The sequence below is a fragment of the Ahaetulla prasina genome, chromosome 2 (genome assembly GCF_028640845.1).
Source record: "Ahaetulla prasina isolate Xishuangbanna chromosome 2, ASM2864084v1, whole genome shotgun sequence".
NCBI lineage: Eukaryota > Metazoa > Chordata > Lepidosauria > Squamata > Colubridae > Ahaetulla > Ahaetulla prasina.
Window position 1 is genome coordinate 26,198,066 of NC_080540.1, and position 18,916 is coordinate 26,216,981.

An 18,916-nucleotide genomic window follows, 5' to 3' on the forward strand; every position below is an offset into this window, starting at 1 on the left:
GTGGGATTAGTACTGTCTATTTTATCTCTGATTAAATTAAAATCCCCAGCCACAATTACTTTCCTACACTTTCATTCTCCAAAATTTTGTTATTTTTCAAGAAATTCTCTTTGTTTTCATTCGGTAAATATAAATTAACAAGTGTCACTTTTTCCTCATTAAGATTTCCAACAATTATTACATATCTTCCATCTTCATCCAAAATTACCTTATGTTTTTCAAAGTACACCCTATCTGATATCAGTGTTGCAACTCCTCTAGCTTTTGAAGTTCCAAATGCTTTTTCATATATTTGCATACCTTTTATATACATTCTATTTGAATCTTCAGATTTCTGATGGGTTTCTTGTAAAAATAAAATTTCTGGTAAATTCCTTTTAATCTTAAGCTCCAATCTTCTTCTTTTAATCTGATTCCCTGTACCCTTCACATTCCATGACATTATTTTTATAACTCCCATTTAAAATATAAATTTTTTAATCCTATCCCCGCATCTTCCTTTCTGTGCCCCCCACCACCCGACATTAAACTACCATATAAACAACAATAAGCAAACAGAAAAAAAAAACAAAAAACAAAACAAACAATAAAATACAAACAATCTTCTTCCCCCACATCCTCATCGGATTCGCCTCTATAAAGAGAATGGGGGAGAGGGGACGTGCCAATGCCCGGGGCACTTCTTTCGGGCTGTCTATTTGAATTCATCACTCAAAAAAAAAGATAGCGATGACCCGCATTCAGCTTCATATTTTCCAAGACTCTTATCTGCTTCTTCTCCTACTGTATCCTCACGACTCTTCTTCTGTTCAACCAACACAGGTGATATTTCTTTCCTCTTTAACCCTTTAGAGTCTTGCCCTCCAATAGCCCCTTTTCTTCTTCTGAGATTGATGTTTCACGTATGTTCCACCCATCTGAAGCATTTGATCTTTTATCTCCATTAAATCCTCCATCTCAATCAGTCCAAGCTCCGTAAATATAATAATGCATCTATATCTGGGGTGATTATGCATCCTTCCTTTATAAAAAATTTCAATTGTTGTGGTGGCCTCAATTGTATTTAATTCCATTATCTCTCAAAACTTTTGTAATTGGTTTTAAAAAATCTCCATGCCCTTTCTTCTCTTGATATATCCGGGAAGACTTGAATAGTCTTCCTTCAAACTTCAAAGCATCTCCCAACTCTCTTAACTTGGCCATAACTTCAACTTATCACCAAGATTTGCGAACCTGACAAGCACATTCCTGTTAGAACCATTTTGCCTTCTATATCCAATTCTAAAACACTTGCCAGGTCTGCTAATGTGAGCGTAAGTTGCGTATCCAAATCATTAATCCATTTCAAAACCCGCTGTTTCAATTTATCCTCCTTTCTTCCGAGATTCCTCTAATAACAAAATTATATTTCCTCATCTCTTCTTCCAAAAGACAAATTCTCTTATCTTGCTGCTCATTTTTATAAAATATTTTGCCAATTTGCCGATCTACTTTTGCCTCATGCACATGCAGCTGCTCCATTTCATCTTTAATCATTATCATTTCCTCTTTTTGTTTAGCAAAGTTATCATTCATATCTTGCTTTAAATTTTGCACTTCGGATGTCAGTTTAAATGTCAAATTATCTATACGCTCTGATAGTCCTGCTATTTTTTCCCCAATTTTATTTAAAGCTGCAGCAATTTGCTGCGTTTCTGAAAGTTGTTGAGTCATTTTGAAGAAAAAAAAAAAACCAAAAAATTTCTCAAACTGGGATTCCTATTTTTCAAAGAGTCTTAGTGAAGATCAAAGGACAGCAGTCAAAGCAATTTTACAGAGGGTCTTGATGAAGATCAAGGGACGACAATCTTTTAATTGAAGCGAAACGGCTTATTTGCACTCGTTAGTAGCTTATCAGTAACTTATGAGTCATATTCACTCCACAAAGAAACACAATTACCTCACAGCTTAATCAGCGCCATTTTTTCTCCACGTCGGCAGAGAAGAAAAAAAAAAAAACCAGCTTGAACTTCAAAACAAAGTCCTTTTTTTGTTTTCTGTAATATAAACAAGCTATTAATTTCCTCTCAAAAGAAAAATAATAATAAAAAAAAAATTATCCACCTAATAAAATCTTCTTCAGCCGCTCCCCTGCTAGAACCTCCAAACAAGCTCCAAGGTCCAGTCAGTCCAGCACAAAAGATCGATCTCTTCAATTAAAATTCTTCTCATTAGCAAATTCAGTCTTTGATATTCCTTAGCCTCAGCATTTAACACAGAACACGATAATTATAATAAGGAAAGCAAAAGACAGCAGTTTATTCCAAACTCATCATTTCTGCCAGTTCGGTCATCCCACGCAGTAAAAACTCCTTAATTCAAGCAGTTTCAGATGACCTACCAGTTTTAAATTCAGTCTGCTGGGCTATTAACACTTCCACTTCATGATTTATTAACTTTCATCCATAACGGTGCATTCCAAACAGCATTAATCCTCATAAATCTTCATTATTAAGCCCTGTGAAGTGAAGGAAAGGTCCTTACCCCACCACGGTCATGGCCACAAAGTCAACTTGTGCCCCCCCCCCAACAATCTGGGTCCTCATTTTATCTACCTTATAAAGGATGGAAGGCTGAGTCAACCTTGGGCCTGGTGGGACTCGAACCTGCAGTAATTGTAATTGCAGGCAGCTGTGTGTTAATAACAGACTGCATTAGCCTATTGAGCCACTTCCCAGCCCAGTCCACAAGTCTTAAAGGGACCAAGGTTGGAGACCCGTTTTAAAGGGTTCTGACGATCCCAGCGGTTCTGAGACCCCTGTTTTAAAGGGTTCTGACGAATCCTGTTTTAAAGGGTTCTGATGATCGCGATCATCAGAGGCTTTTTTTTTATTTTTAAAAGCATTTTTTCAGCCGAAGAAAAAATGCTTTTAAAAGTTAAAAAAACAACAACAACTGGGGGGTGGGCAGGGATTTTTGCTACCACTTCTCTGAACTGTCTGCTGCCATCGCTACTGGATTGGGCAATCCGGTCTGAACCAGGACCATTTTACCCCGATCCCTTCCCTCTGCTTATCTATGGAGATTCTCAGTCATCCAGGTCATGGTTGTCCCAAAGGTACTTTTTTTTCCCAAGAGGCAACTGGACTTTCTGATTTTTCTTTAAAATAAAGAAAAGTAGAACTGCAAAAAAAAAAAACATGGCTACCAACCTGCCTTCCATTGAGGACCTGTATACTGCATGAGTCAAAAAGAGAGCTGTGAAAATATTTACAGACCCCTCGCATTCTGGACATAAACTGTTTCAACTCCTACCTTCAAAACGACGCTACAGAGCACTGCACACCAGAACAACTAGACAAAATAACATTTTTTCCCAAATGCCATCACTCTGCTAAACAAAAATTCCCTCAACACTGTCAAACTATTTACTAAGTCTGCACTACTATTAATCTTCTCATTGTTCCCATCACCCATCTCCTTCTACTTATGACTGTATGACTGTAACTTTGTTGCTTGTATCCTTATGATTTATATTGTTTCCTGATTGCTTATTTGTACCCTATGACTCTCATTAAGTGTTGTACCTTATGATTCTTGATGAACGTATCTTTTCTTTTATGTACACTGAGAGCATATGCACCAAGACAAATTCCTTGTGTGTCCAATCACACTTGGCTAATAAAAAAAATTCTATTCTATTCTATTGTTCTACTTCTTATCTAAGAAGCTTCTTCAACAAGAAGCTGTATGGAATCAGTTCAATTCAATACAAATCTTTATTGTCAGTGCACAACAAAAGTACAATGAGATTGGTTGAGCTCCCTCAGGGCACCCCCCCCAACACAATACAACTCACAGTGAAGACAAAAAATTCCTAACCCAATAAATCATATTAACAAAGCACCCAGTCCTATTGCACCAGTGTAAACATGTTACACATTACGCTGATCCTGCAGTCCATCATACTGTGTAGTTATGGTGTTATTTCTCATTCAGGAGTCTGACAGCCCATGGATAAAAAATGTTCTTCAGGCTGTTTGTACAGCTGGCTATACTTTTATATGTCCTTCCAGATGGTAGGAGGGTAAAGAAGTGTTGACCAGGTTGAGAGTCATCCTTCCATTCCCCACCATCCGGTCAGACCTGAAGAAGCTTCTTGGATGAGAAGCGAAATATCTTCAAAGAAAAACCAGGAAGTGCCTCTTGAAAAAGCACCTTTGGTATCGATATCCCTCTGCTGCTTGACCAATTTGGGTCTGGAGACTATACGGAAATCCGAGAAGGTGCACAGAAATGAATTATTTGCAATCAAAAGAGTGCCTTTGAGAGTATGGAAAAGTTTTCATCCTCAGTGAGGAAGGCCGAGTGGTTTGAAAAGGAGCCAAAAGTTTAACTGTCTCTTGTCCCCAAGGTGCTTTTTCAAGAGCAACTGGACTTACTTGTTTCTCTTTGAAGATGTTTTGCTTCTCATCCAAGAACCTTCTTCAACTCTGTCCAGAAGCTTCTTAGATGAGAAGCAAAATATCTTCAAAGAAAAACCAGGAAGTGCCTCTTGAAAAAGCACCTTTGGTATCGATATCCCTCTGCTGCTTGACCAATTTGGGTCTGGAGACTATACGGAAATCCGAGAAGGTGCACAGAAATGAATTATTTGCAATCAAAAGAGTGCCTTTGAGAGTATGGAAAAGTTTTCATCCTCAGTGAGGAAGGCCGAGTGGTTTGAAAAGGAGCCAAAAGTTTAACTGTCTCTTGTCCCCAAGGTGCTTTTTCAAGAGGCAACTGGACTTACTTGTTTCTCTTTGAAGATGTTTTGCTTCTCATCCAAGAACCTTCTTCAACTCTGTCCAGAAGCTTCTTAGATGAGAAGCAAAATGTCTTCAAAGAAAAACAAGTAAGTCCAGTTGACTCTTGAAAAAGCATTTTTGGAACAATATTGTCCTATAAGCACCTTTTAGACAATCATGACCTCCATAGACATTTAGCTATGCAACAGCTGAAGAAGCTTCTTGGATGAGGAACGAAATGTCTTCAAAGAGAAACCAAGAAAGTCCAGTTGCCTCTTGAAAAAGCACCTTTGGGACAACCAGGACCTGGATGACTGAGAATCTCCATAGGCATTTAACTGTCTCTTAATAGTTGGTCTCACAATAATCAAAGTCTAATTCCAGCAAAGATCTGGCATTCATAGCTATGTCTCCAGCTCATTTGTGAATGTTCAAGTCTGTTGCAAATGGGGCAGTCTTCGCCTTCAGTTAGGGTAAGTGCTTAACAAAAATGTATTATTATATAAATGTATTTGTCTCACGGGCAAAAAGGTGTGTTTATGTGTTTGTGTGTGTGTGCAGATCAGAAGCTTTTTAACTTCTACCATCCCTATACTGTGACCCCTAATTCGAATAATTGTGCAGGCTTTTATCTAAATTGTTTCTAGGCATTCCATTCCCTTGTTTTTTTCCTTGCCAAATTAAACCATCTTTTCCCCCTATTTCGCCTTGCCCTAGCAAGGGTAATCCTCAGACTTAGAAAGCCAATGCCATGAAAGTCAGTACTACAGTTAGTCCTCAACCTACGACCACAATTGAGCCCAAAATTTCTGTTGCGAAACGAGACAGCTGTTAAGTAAATTTTGCCCCATTTTACAACTTTTCTTGCCACGTTTGTGAAGCACTGCGGTTGTTAAGTTAGTAACACAGTTATTAAGTGGATCTGGCTTCCCCATTGACTTTGCTTGTCAGAAGGTTGCAAAAAGTGATAGCAATAAGCATTTAGACTTATATACCACTTCATAGTGCTTTACAGCCCTCTCTAAGCGGCTTACTATCGCCCCCAACAATCTGGGTCCTCATTTTACCGACCTCGGAAGGATGGAAGACTGAGTCAACCTTGAGTCTCGTGAGATTTGAACTGCCAAATTTCAGGTAGCCGGTTGTCAGCAGAAGTAGCCTGCAGTATTGCATTCTAACCACTGCACCACCACGGGCTCTTCACTTGACTCCAGGACACTGCAACTGTCATAAATTTGAGTCAGATGTCAAGATCAGAATGTAAATCACGTGATGGTGGGGTGCTGCAATGGTCATAAATCCGAAAAATGGTCATAAGTCACTTTTTTCAGTGCCATTGTAACCTTGAACGGCCACTAAGTCAACTGTTGTAAGTCGAGGTCTACCTGTATTATTATAGTAAAGGTAATCCTTGGCTTACGACCGCAATTGAGCCCACATTTGTTAAGTGACCCATTTTACGACGTTTTTGTCCGAGTTGTTAAGTGAAGCACTGCAGTTGTTAAGTTAGTAACACAGGTTGTTAAGTGAATCTGGATTCCCCATTGGTGTTGCTTGCCGGTAGTCAGAAAATGGGATCACTGACCCCAAGACATTGCATAAATATGGTCATAAATAGGAATCAGTTGCCAAGCGTCCGAATTCTGATCACATGACCACATGGATGCTGCAATGGTCCTAAGTGAAAAAAAGGGTCATTTTTAAGTGCCGTTTGAACGGTCATTAAACGAACTGTTGTAAGTCGAGGACTACCTGTATGACCAGAAACCTGGGCCCCCTCTTTCTCTCTCCCACCAACTGCAACTGCAGCTTCCAGGATGAAAGGATCTTTCAACCCACTCGGGAATGCAATCTAGCCAGCGCTTCCAAACATTCCGAAAACTCCGGAGGCAGACTTTATTTATTTATTTATTTATTTTATTTATTTATTTATTTTGTCACAACATCATACAAAAAGGATTATATAGTATATAATCACATATATGAGTAAATATTAGGAGGTATAAGCATATATATATATATATATAGGAAGAAGAAAAGAAAAACAATAGGACAGGAATGGTAGGCACGTTTGTGCGCTTATGCACGCCCCTTATGGTCCTCTTAGGAATGGGGTGAGGTCAATAGTAGAAAGTTTTTGGTTAAAGCTTTTAGGATTATGGGAAGAGACCACAGAGTCAGGTAAAGTATTCCAATCACTGATGATTCTGTTACAGAAGTCATATTTTCTGCAATCTAGATTAAAGCGGTTGACATTAAGTTTAAATCTGTTGGTCGCTCTTGTATTGTTGCAATTAAAGCTGAAGTAGTCTTTAACAGGAAGGACATTGGACTTGGAACAAAGAAACGGCTTTCTTGCCCGGAGCCGGGAGAAAAGAGACGGATCCGCCCAAGATTTTTCCTCGCCTGGGACCTCGATCCCAAAAAAGGTCGGAGAGCCGCGCAGATGCAGCAGCGCAGACGGACATCAAAGGCTCCGGGCATCTCCGTTCTCTCCAGGCTTTCCAAGGGTTAAGGAGAGCGAGTTCTTCCCCCTAGAAAGACCATATTGAGGAATGGGGGGACTCTTCCGGCCCTCTATTTCGCTGTCCTGGCGGACTCCCCTCAGGAAAAAAAAAAAGCCTCTGAGACATCTTGCGAACCTTCGGAAAAGAACCGTTGGAAGGGGCGGGGCTACGATTTCCCGCCTGTCTGTGAGGAAGAAAAACCGAGTGACAAAGACGTCCTCTTCTCCTGGTAAAATAACACTAGTAATATTATAATGGTAATATAATTAAAAAATAATAGTAGTCCCGAAGGATTCTGCCCTAAAGTCCTTTTCAAGGGTAGGACTTGAAAATACGGTACTAGCAAACACTGTCCCTGAAGAATAGTGGTCTAAACGCGACAAAAGATGATTACTGCGACATCTCTGAGGAGAAGCTGTGGCAGTCCTGAAGGAAAGAAAAATCCAGAATATTGAAAGGAATCGAATTTCCCCAATGAGAATATTTCTCAAAGAAATATTTTTCTTTGAAAGTTTTTTTTTTAAAATTACCTCAGGCATTGCATAAGTGTGGGGAAATACAGAGAATCTTCGATTTACGACCACAGTGGAGCCCCAAAATTTGTTGCTAAGGGAGACATTTGTTAAATGAGTTTGAAATAACGATGAGAAGGATAATAGTAATAACAGCCTTATTAAATAGTTTGACAGTGTTGTGGGAAATAGTTGTTTAGCAGAGTGATGGCATGGTGGGGGGAACCGTCCCTTGTGTCTAGTTGTTCTGGTGTGCAGTGCTCTAAAGCAGGGCTCTCCAACCTTGGCAACTTTAAGCCTAGCGGACTTCAACTCCCAGAACCCCCCAGCGAATTCTGGGAGTTGAAGTCCTCCAGGCTTAAAGTTGCTGGGGTTGGAGACCCCTGCTCTATAGCGTTGTTTTGGGGGGTAGGAGTTGAAACAGTTTATGTCCAGGATGTGTAAGGTAAAGGTTCCCCTCACACATACGTGCTAGTCGTTGCCGACTCTAGGGGGAGCTGCTCATCTCCGTTTCAAAGCCGAAAAGCCAGCGCTGTCCGAAGATGTCTCCGTGGTCATGTAGCCAGCATGACTCAACGCCAAAGGCGCACGGAACGCTGTTCCCTTCCCACCAAAGGTGGTCCCTATTTTTTCTACTTGCATTTTTACATGCTTTCGAAACTGCAAGGTTGGCAGAAGCTGGGACTAGTAACGGGAGCTCACCCATTACCAGGTAACGTTACCCGGATGTGAGGGACCTGTAAATATTTTCACGGCCCTCTTCTTGATTTGTGCAGTATACAGACCCTCAATAGAAGGCAGGTTGGTAGCCATTGTTTTTTCCAGCAGTTCTAATTACCCATTGAAGTCTGTGCTGTCTTGTTGGGTTGCTTAGCCCAACCAAACTTTTCTTCACCCTTACCATAATAGGCCACCCCCCCCCCATTCCATCTGTTATCCTGGCAAGATAGACCAGACTACAAAGCCAATGCTAAGAAGATCACTACTATTATAGTAAAGCTATAGAAACTCGGGCTTCCTCTCCTCCCTCCCGTCATCTGTCGCAGGGGTCTCCAACCTTGGCAACTTTATTTGCAGATCCCTCGCATCCTGGACATAAACTGTTTCAACTCCTACCCTAAAAACGACGCTATAGAGCACTGCACACCAGAACAACTAGACACAAGAACAGTTTTTTCCCGAAGGCCATCACTCTGCTAAACAAATAATTCCCTCAACACTGTCAGACTATTTACTGAATCTGCACTACTATTAATCGTTTCATAGTTCCCATCACCAATCTCTTTCCACTTATGACTGTATGATTATAACTTGTTGCTGGCAATCCTTATGATTTATATTGATATATTGATCATCAATTGTGTTGTAAATGTTGTACCTTGATGAAGGTATCTTTTCTTTTATGTACACTGAGAGCATATGCACCAAGACAAATTCCTTGTGTGTCCAATCACACTTGGCCAATAAAAAATTCTATTCTATTCTATTCTATTCTATTCTATTCTATTTAAGCCTGGAGGACTTCAACTCCCAGAACCCCCCAGCCAGCAAGGGGGGGTTTCTGGGAGTTGAAGTCCTCCAGGCTTAAAGTTGCCAAGGTTGGAGACCCCTGATCTGCAGCTGGGCCTTCCAGGATAAAAGCACCCCAGCCCATCCTTTTGGTCCTCCCGAGGATGGAAGCAGCGGCTACAATCCTTTCGAAAAACACCGGAGACAAACTTGGAATAGAAAAAAACGGCTTCTTTTGTCTGGAGCCCGCGGGGAAGAGAGCGGATTTGCCCAAGGCTCCCCCTTGCCTGGGACCCCCATGCTAGAGAGGCTGCAGGAGGATTCCCGCTCCGCCTGCCTCGCAGCCCTGCGAGCGCCCCGCAGATGCAGCTCCGCACATGGACATCAAAGGCTCCGGGCATCCTTGTTCGTTCCATGGTCTACAAGGGTTAAAGGGAGAGAGTGCTTCTCCCTAGAAAGGCCCTACTGAGGCGTGTATGGCCCTTCGGGCCCTCTCTTTCGCTGTCCTGGCAGATTCCCCCTCGAAAAAAACCAGCCCTTTTGGAGCATCTTAAGAACCTTCGGAAAAGAACCGTTGGAAGGGGCGGGGCTAAGAGTTCTCGAGTCTCTGAGGAAGAAAGAAGAGCAACTGGGGGAACAGACTGGACAGCCATTTGCTCAAACGGGATGACCTCTAAGGTCCTTCCAACTTTATGTAAATTCTGAATTATTTTTTAAGTTAATTATTCTGTAAATCCTATTTTGGTAAAATGATGTTACCGGTAGTACTGAGGGATTCTGCCCCAAAGTCATTTTTCAGGAAAGGATTAAAAAAAATAGTTTCTTTTACATATCCAATTGTGGGTTATTATATTAAAAAAGAAATTGGCACATAAATTTAACACAGCGCCTTATAGCAATAGCCCTTAGACTTACGTACCCTCTATAGTGCTTTACAGCACTTTCTGAGTAGTTTATGCCAGCATATTGCCACCAAAAATCTGCATCCACATTTTTACTGACCTCGGAAGGATGGAAGACTGAGTCATTCTTGAGCCAGTCGGGATTGAACTCCTGGCTATGGACAGTCAGCCTGCAATACTGTATTCTAGCCACGATGCCACCATTGCTCCTATACATGTGTGTGTGTGTGTGTGTGTATGACTCAAAAGTCACATCCCAAAAAGGATTAGGATTAAAGCTTAGCTAAAACTCAAATATATTCACACATAACTACATAGCCATTTATATCTCTTTCCCACTCATATTCACTACAGTGTCTGTTCAGATGATTACTAAAGTGGGGGGGAAACTAAAAAACTCTTTAATAAAATCTGGGGATCCCTTTTCTTTCCCAGCTGGGATTACATTTGAGACTATGTTTATTAGATGGCATCAAGTCCATTCTTCCTGTACCTACTACATAAAGATATTAGCCTCCCTCTTGAAGCTCTTCCAAAGATTTCCTGTAATCTCCTTCATCCAGCCCATCCATTTTATTCTTTCTCTTCCCCTTCCTTGACACTTAATTCATTTTTTCGGTAATCATAATCCACCACATTTCCATTTTGACATTGTGATAAAAAAAATGGAACCACTGAAGTTCTTTCCATACTACAAATCTGTATATGGCCACTCCTTCAAGTGGCTCTTTTTATGAGAAGTTCACTCTTCTGAATAAAGATTCAGTATTATATGCTGGTAGGTTGGTTCTCCCTTGTATGGATCCTTTTATGAGAAGAAAGGGAAGTGCTGTGTCTGAAACTCTTTCCACACTCCTGGCACTGATACGGTTTCTCTCCAGTGTGGATCCTCCTATGTGATTTAAGGGAACTGCTTACAGTGAAACTTTTTCCACAGTCCACACAATGATATGGTTTCTCGCCAGAGTGGATTCTCCTATGTGATATCAGGGAACTGTTTCTGTAAAAGTTCTTTTTACAGTCTGTGCATTTATATGGTTTCTTCCTTGAGTGAATCTTCTTGTGAATACTAAAATAACTGCTGTGTCTGAATTTCCTTCCACAATCCATGCATTGATATGGTTTTATCCCTGTATGGATCCTTTCGTGGGCAGTAAGAGAAGTATTGTAGCTAAAACTCTTCCCACACTCCATGCACTTATATGGTTTTTCTCCCATGTGGATCCTTTTATGGACAGTAAGGGAACAACTGGCGGAGAAGCTCTTTCCACAATCTGTGCATTTGTATGGCTTCTCCCCTGTGTGGATCCTTTTATGAGAAATGAGATCACCGCTTCTATTGAATCTCTTTCCACAAACCGTACATTGATGTGGTTTCACTCCTGTATGGATTCTTTCATGGGAACTAAGGGAATTACTCCGGTTGAAATACTTTCCACATTCCTTGCACTTAAATGGTTTCTCCCCTGTATGACTCCTTTGATGAGAAGTAAGGCTACGACCGCAAATGAAGCTTTTTCCACATTCCATGCATTGGTATGGTTTCTCTCTGTGGACCCTTGCATGGGAAGTAAGACCACGTCTCATTGTAAAGCACTTTCCACACTCCATGCATTGATATGGTTTCTCTCCTGTATGGATCCTTTGATGGGAAGGAAGGTAACTCTTACTTGCAAAGCACTTTCCACATTCCTTGCATTGATATGGTGTCTCCCCTGTGTGGATTCTTTCATGGGAAATAAGACCACACTTCACTGTAAAGCTTTTTCCACACTCCATGCATTTAAACCCTTTCTCCTTTGTATGGATCCTTTTATGAGAAATGAGATCACTGCTTGTATCAAATCTTTTTTCACACTCCAAGCATTGGAATGGTTTCATCCCCGTATGGATCTTTTCGTGAGAAGTAAGGGAAGCACTCTGGCTGAAACTCTTCCCACATTTCATGGACTTAAATGGTTTCTCTCTTGTGTGGGATTTTTTATGCAGAGTAGCATCATTGCTGGTATAGAACCATTTTCTACACTCTATACATTTATGGGACTTCTCCACTGCTTGGATTGTTTTATGGGCGTTAAAAGTACTGTTCTCATCACAAGTTTTCCCACACTCTGAACATTTATATGATTTTTCTACCTCAATGCTTTGGTGTAAATTTAAATCATAATTTTTTTCAAGTTCCAAGCTTTCAAGCTGCTTCTCTTTAGTGTGGATACTGCTAAACTTGTAGATGTTCGATTTATTGCTGAACATTTTTCCAACCACTATACAGCTTTCTTTTTCTTTGTGAAGTTGGGTATGGAAGGTGAGATTTTCTCCATATTGAAAATTAGAGGATTTTTTCTTCCTATTGTTTAATTGGTTTTCCTCCGGCATGTTTTGTTTCCCTTGATTTTGGAATATCCCTTTTCTAGTTTCAGTTCTTTTAAAAGAATTCACACTTGATTCTTTATGATCCTCAGGGTCCTGCCTGTCAACTGTTCAGAATGAAAAGAAAGAACATAGAAAAGACCAAGAGTTGTTTAAGTTCTAAGTCTTATTATTATTACCGGTATCTGTTTGCAACAATGTGAAACCACAGGTGCCTCCTTTTTAGCTAGTGTTAGCTTTCATATATACCACATTCTTCCCAAGAACCTAGAATGTCATGATGTGTATGCATAGTACATATTTGGATCCAAGCAATGCTGCATTATGCAGAATAACAGGAGAGTAACAGAGTTGGAAGGCACCTTGGAGGTCTTTTAGTCCAACCCCTTGCTGAAGCAGATTACCTATACTATTTCAGACAAATGGTTGTCCAATCTCATCTTAAAATGCAATTCACTGAACAGTGAAGATTTTCACTGTGCAGATTTTTTTTAAAGTGCCATTCTGACTTTTTGGAAAGGCACCCAGTTTACCTATTATAATTATTTTGATTTGCAATATTTTGGGTGCTATAACACACTTGGACCTTAAGTCGCACATTAGCTTTAGAGAAAAAAACAAGAAAAAAATCTGCCTTTGCCTCCCAGCATCCATCTGATATTCACCTGGCTAGTGTCCTTGCAGCAAACAGCCTGGTCAACTTCAGCACGTTATCCCAGCCCCAGCATGTGGCTCATCAGACCTTTGCTCCATTGTCCCCACCACCGGTCAACTGAGCTGAGCTGCTGCCACCAGCGAGGAACACTGGAGCTTTCACTGCCGAGCAGCTGATTGGCAGTTGGATCAGCCTCCCAGAATACTGCCAATCAGCTGTTCTAGATGGCAGGGATCAGCAGTACCTATGGCCATTGCTTGCTGCTGCCATTGATCCCCACTGACTAGCGGTGGCAATCGGCAGCATTCCCCACCGCCTAGAATAGCTGATCGGCGGTATTCTGGAAGGCCAATCCAACCACGGATCAGCTGCTCGGCAACAAAGGTTCCAATGTTCCCTGCTGCTGCTGCACCAATCTCCATTACCCACTGCCACAATATTTGCTCTATAAGATGCACAGAGATTTCCACCCACTTTTTTGGTGTGTGTGTGTGTGTGTCTTATAGTGCGAAAAACATGGTATCTAGCTATCCATTAAGCATATGTGACTAGTTGTAATGCACATACAATTTTTTCAATTCTCTCCAGGAAAAGTACAGAGCTGAATGTCCTATAAGAAATTGATAGGCTGTATCTCTCATTAAAATATTCTCCAATGTTTTAAACCCAGAGCAAAAGGATCCCTTACCCACGGACTCCACATTCTTAGCATTTTCCAGCATGACCTCTCTGTATAGGGATTTTTGGTCAAAATCCAGCAGAGCCCACTCCTCCTCAGAGAAAAACACAGTTACATCTTCAAAGGAGACAAGAACCTAAAGTACAAAAGCATTCCTTGTTAATGTACAGTTTTAGAAAATATTTGCAAAATCTCTATCCTAATGACAAAAATTTGCTGATTCTGTAGGGTCTTCAATCCTACTTCGTGATGGCAACCTTAACATCCTTCTTAGACAATTCCAGAGGGAAGAGTAAAGCGCAACTTGCATTCTAACATTCCCTTGATCCACCAAGTATTAAGATATTCGTATTCCACATTTTAACCAATGCCTAGGACATACTGTCTTCATTGAACAGCTGGATAGACAACTGTTGGAAGAATTCCTCCAGAAGTAATTTGAGATCCTACGAATGTATAATGACTGTGTATCACCTTACTGGAAAGCTGCTTGTGCTTTGAAAAAAATGGCTAGATCGGAGTTAATAAACCAGCTCTGGAAATGGGATTCAGACCACTTTGGAGAGAGTTGCATATTCTTTGAATAAACCGTGTGGCAGTTGGGAGGTGAAATCTTTCCCCCTACCTGAATTGGAAGTAGAACTGTTGTTTCTGCTTCACCACAGAAAAGAGACCTTTCCATTGGTACAGTTGCAATTGTTTCATTTTCTGAGAGGGATAAAGAGGAAACAATTTTAAACATGTTTTAAAAGAGCTGGAGAAAAACCATGTCCAAAGGCCAATGGTGTGCAATACTATGTGCAATACTGCACACAGTATTAATGTAAAAGAAATTTATGAATAAAAAGGGTTCAGATATTAGATACTCCCGAGGACTCCAATACATTGAAAGGAACCTTCTTTTACCTGAATGTATCTTCTGATATGGGTCTTCCTGAGAGATCCCCCCTAAGACTTGATCTTGTGGGAGATGTGACACATTCTCTGGTACTTTAGGAGGTTGGGTGGCAACCTCCATGAAAGGCTTATGAACCTGAAATAGCCGTCAAAAGAGAACATTACTACCCCTTGCCCCAACTCTATAGCCCCACTGGAAAAAGAAACTTACCTGTACTTGGAAACCATCAAGGAAGCTAGGATAGAATCATCTATCTAATGGAGACATGATTTTATTAAAATTCTTCTATTTATATTGAATGGAAATATATAAGAATTGATTCACACTGATCTTACCTGTTGCTTTCTCTGTAATGTCTGTTCCACGTCACTCTGGAGCAAGTCTTCAGTCAGGGCCATTGCCTGGGAGCTGGTCTCTGCTCTACACTTCCAGACCCAGCCGTCCATCTCTGGGGTCAGGATGCCCAGGGACTGTTGCAGGGCCACCAAGCCCAGCCTCTGAGCTTTCATGCGATCCTCTTCCCTCAGCCATTGACCATAAAAATGCTGGAGTTGGCTGCATACTTCTTGGAGTCCCTCAACTCCCTGATAACATAGCTCCCTGAAAGGGCAACAGTGGACAAAGTGGGTGGTCGCTTCTTCCAGAATGTTCTCCCTGGTTCTTGCTGCTTGTCTAAACAAACCCAAAGGCTCTTCTGAATCTACAAAGCCACTTTCATTGATCGGAGCAGAATGGGAAAGAGGGCCCCCTTCAGATCTCTTCAAGGATGAGTAATTTCTCCCCTTCATGACTGGATTCTATGGGAAGTATCTTCAGTTTCCAGGCTAAGAATGAAAATGAGCAGAAACCTATAATCCAAAACACTGACAGGAACTTTCTTTCATTATTCAAAACGCTTGCAATCTACATCCCTAAATCCACAAGAGTTGACTCTGGGTGGCTTGCAAGGATTAATAACAAGAACAGCAGATCACAATATTAATGAAAGATAGTTGCAAAGGGGTGGCAAAATTCTTAAGCCATTAGGCACAATGTATGTCACCATAGGTACACATTAGAATAGGAACAGAATAGAATAAAATAACAGTTGGACGGGACCTTGGAGATCTTATAGTCCAAACCCCTGTTTAGGCAGGAAACCCTATACCATTTCAGACAAATGGCTGTCCAATCTCCTTAAAAACTTCCAGTGTTGGAGCATTCACAACTTCTGGAGGCAAGTCATTCCACTGGTTAATTGTTCTAACTGTCTGGAAATTTCTCCTTCGTTCCAGGTTGCTTCTTTCCTTGATTAATTTCTATCCATTGCTTCTTGTCCTGCCTTCAGGTGCTTTGGAGAATACCTTGACTACTTCTTCTTTGTGGCAACCCCTGAGATATTAGGGGATATCAGAAAGGATGTGCAAGTCTCTTGAAACTTTAGAACCCTTGCGTTTTGAGATTTTCTTTTTTCTCTGTCTCACAAATATCTACTCATGGTGCACCTCAGCTGTCAGGGGAATATTGACAAGGGATGTAGATCAGCCTGGACTTCTGAAGAAGGCAATATTTTCTTCAGTCCAGGAAAGAAGACAACTTCCAGTCCAGGAACCCTGATCCTCTGATGTGCAAATGCTTCAGAGGCAGTCTGCAGACCAAAAGTGGGTTTCAGCAGGTTCTGAGCAATTCTGGAGAACCGGTAGCGGAAATTTTGAGTAGTTCTGGAGAACCGGTAGTAAAAATTCTGACTGGTCAGATCCACATCTATTCTCTGCCTCCCAAGTCAGGAAGAAATGGGGATTTTGCAGTATCCTTCCCCTGCCACGCCCACCAAGCCATGCCACGCCCATCTACAGAACTGGTAGTAAGTTTTTGAAACCCACCACTGCCGTACCTGGTTCCTCTGAGCTGGCTATTTGAAAATTGTAAATAATTGCAAAACTCAATTTTTTTCACCAAGAAAGGGCTCGCCTTGCAAAAACAGACGCCCTCCGCACGGTGTAAAAACGAAGGAGGTGAGTGGGAGCGCTGTAGCTGGAATCTTGGGAGAGTTTAAGTTAGCCTAGTCATAGTGGATCAAAGTAGCTCTCCCGGGATCTAGAAGAGCCCAGGAAGGTGCTTCCCAAGCCAGGCTGCTGTGTGGATGGAAAGAAAGAAAGAAAAGGAATTTATTGACTTCTCGCCCAGACTTAAATGAGAAGAAAAGCGCGCAAAGGAGCATTCGTGGAAGGATGCTCTGCGTTCGTTTCAATGGCTCGATCCCACGTTTGGAGAAAATACCGGTGCTGGAAAGCCCGCCCTCAGTGTGAGAAACATCACTTCCTACTCTCCCCGGCAAAAACCGGGCAAAATGCTTCCGGAGCAAAAGCTGTTCTCTGCGAAACCCAGTGGTAGTTTGTATAGTGTGCGCCCCCTGCAGGATCCTGAGTGTAACGCCTTCATGGCGATGGATGGGAAATAAGGTGGGAGCCCAAGGAGGCTAGAGCTTGACAAAGAATCAGAATAGAGCTGGAGAGACCTTGGAAGTCTTCTAGTACAGCCCCCCTGCTCAAGCAGGAGATCCTATAGTACCATTTCAGACAAGTGACTGTCCAGTCTCTTCTTAAAAACCTGCAGTGATGAAGCATCCACAACTTCTGGTGGCAAGCTGTTCCGCTGGTTAATTGTTCTCACTGTCAGGAAGTTTTTCCTCAATTCCAGGTTGCTTCTCTCCTTGATAGATGGCACGGGTGGCTCGTCTCTCCACGTGGGGTTGTGTCCAAAACACCATCCCCAGTATACCATCATCCCCTGCTCTCCCTCTATTCCCTTGTCAACTCAGGTCTGGAAACCCACGTGGAAATCCTTAAAATCCTCACCCTTAAAACCCAAATGAAGGTGAGGACTTACCTCTCCCTGTTGTAGGAAGTTAGCACTCACCCCTCTCCTAGACGAATGAAATATTTTGGAGGATATTGACGGGGGCAGAGTATTGTGTTTCCCTGAATAAGAAATGGAGAAACCTGTTTTAAAGATAAAGCCGCTTCCTGCCTCCTCACACCTTTGTCAATGGGCCTTTAAGGCCTCAGCCAAGCTCACTCATTCCTCCTACCTTTGTCAATGGATCATCATCTGCAACACAATAGGACCCATCTAGCAACAGAAACACACCACATGGCAAGGCTCAAGCAAGCGTGAGAGACAACCTACAATGTTACCTAAGACCCCTAGACCAGGGGTCTCCAACCTTGGCAACTTTAAGACTTGTGGACTTCAGCTCCCAGAATTCTTGTCTTAAATTCAAGTCTTAAAGATGCCAAGGTTGGAGACCCCTACCCTATACCACCTGGGAGTTTGACAACCAATTAGGGTACATTTCTTATACAGGAACAGGAAACACCAAGGTGGGGCCCCACAGAGAGTATAAACTCAGGCACTCAGCATCTTGTTTCCTTCTCCTTTCCTCTCTGGTTCTTCACTCAACAACTTGAAGCACCTTTTTCTACTCAGGAATTCAAGTGTGAAACATGTGATTCCTGTCCACCATTAAACCATGTTTCCAAGCAGTCTCCATGTTTCCAGGATCTTTCCCCCCACTTGGAAGCAGTGGTGGGATTCAGCCAGTTCGCACCACTTGGGAGAACCGGTTGTTAACTTTCTGAGCAGTTTGGCAAACTGGTTGTTGAAAGAAATCATTAGGGTACAGAACCGGTTGTTAAATTACTTGAATCCCACCACTGCTTGGAAGGGAACCCCGATGGACATATCTTCCAACACCATGTTTTCATTTCTAATACTGAGTTGAAAACGAACAATTGAGCAAGAGATGAACTCCAAATTTTTGTTGGAATGATAGCTGAATCATTAGGAGACCAACAATGGAGAAATAGGTTTTGCTCCTTTTCAAGAGATTCTACTGTCCTCACTGAGGATTAAAATGTGCAGTTTTCCCACATGGCATTTTCCTCAATATCACTTCTCCGAACCTTTCCTGCCCACGCAACATTGAGCCATAAACCATGGTTTAAAATATTCAGCAACTTATTGACCACAATGGAGCCCACATTTTTCATTGCTAAGCAAGACGGTGGTGAATCTTGCCCTACTTTATGACCTTTCTTGTCACAGTTGTTAAATGAATCACTGCAGTCATTAGTAAT

General features: G+C 41.7%; 1 protein-coding gene across 3 annotated transcripts in view; it reads right to left on the reverse strand.

Moving 5' to 3' along the window:
• Positions 1-17,084, reverse strand: part of LOC131193420 (zinc finger protein 883-like) — a 69,918-nt gene extending 52,834 nt beyond the window's left edge. The window contains exons 1-4 of one of the 3 annotated variants that reach the window (XR_009153916.1): positions 15,134-17,084; positions 14,807-14,933; positions 14,526-14,608; positions 13,910-14,036 (exon numbers count right to left, since the gene is read on the reverse strand). Coding sequence is in view for 2 of the 3 variants with exons in the window: in XM_058173547.1 (XP_058029530.1) it covers positions 13,910-14,036; positions 14,526-14,608; positions 14,807-14,933; positions 15,134-15,586 (790 nt within the window). In the remaining variant the exon portion in view is untranslated. The remainder of the gene's footprint in view (positions 1-13,909; positions 14,037-14,525; positions 14,609-14,806; positions 14,934-15,133) is intronic. The other 2 variants (XM_058173547.1, XM_058173546.1) reach the window with 2 other exon arrangements.
• Between the last annotated feature and the right edge of the window lie 1,832 nt (positions 17,085-18,916).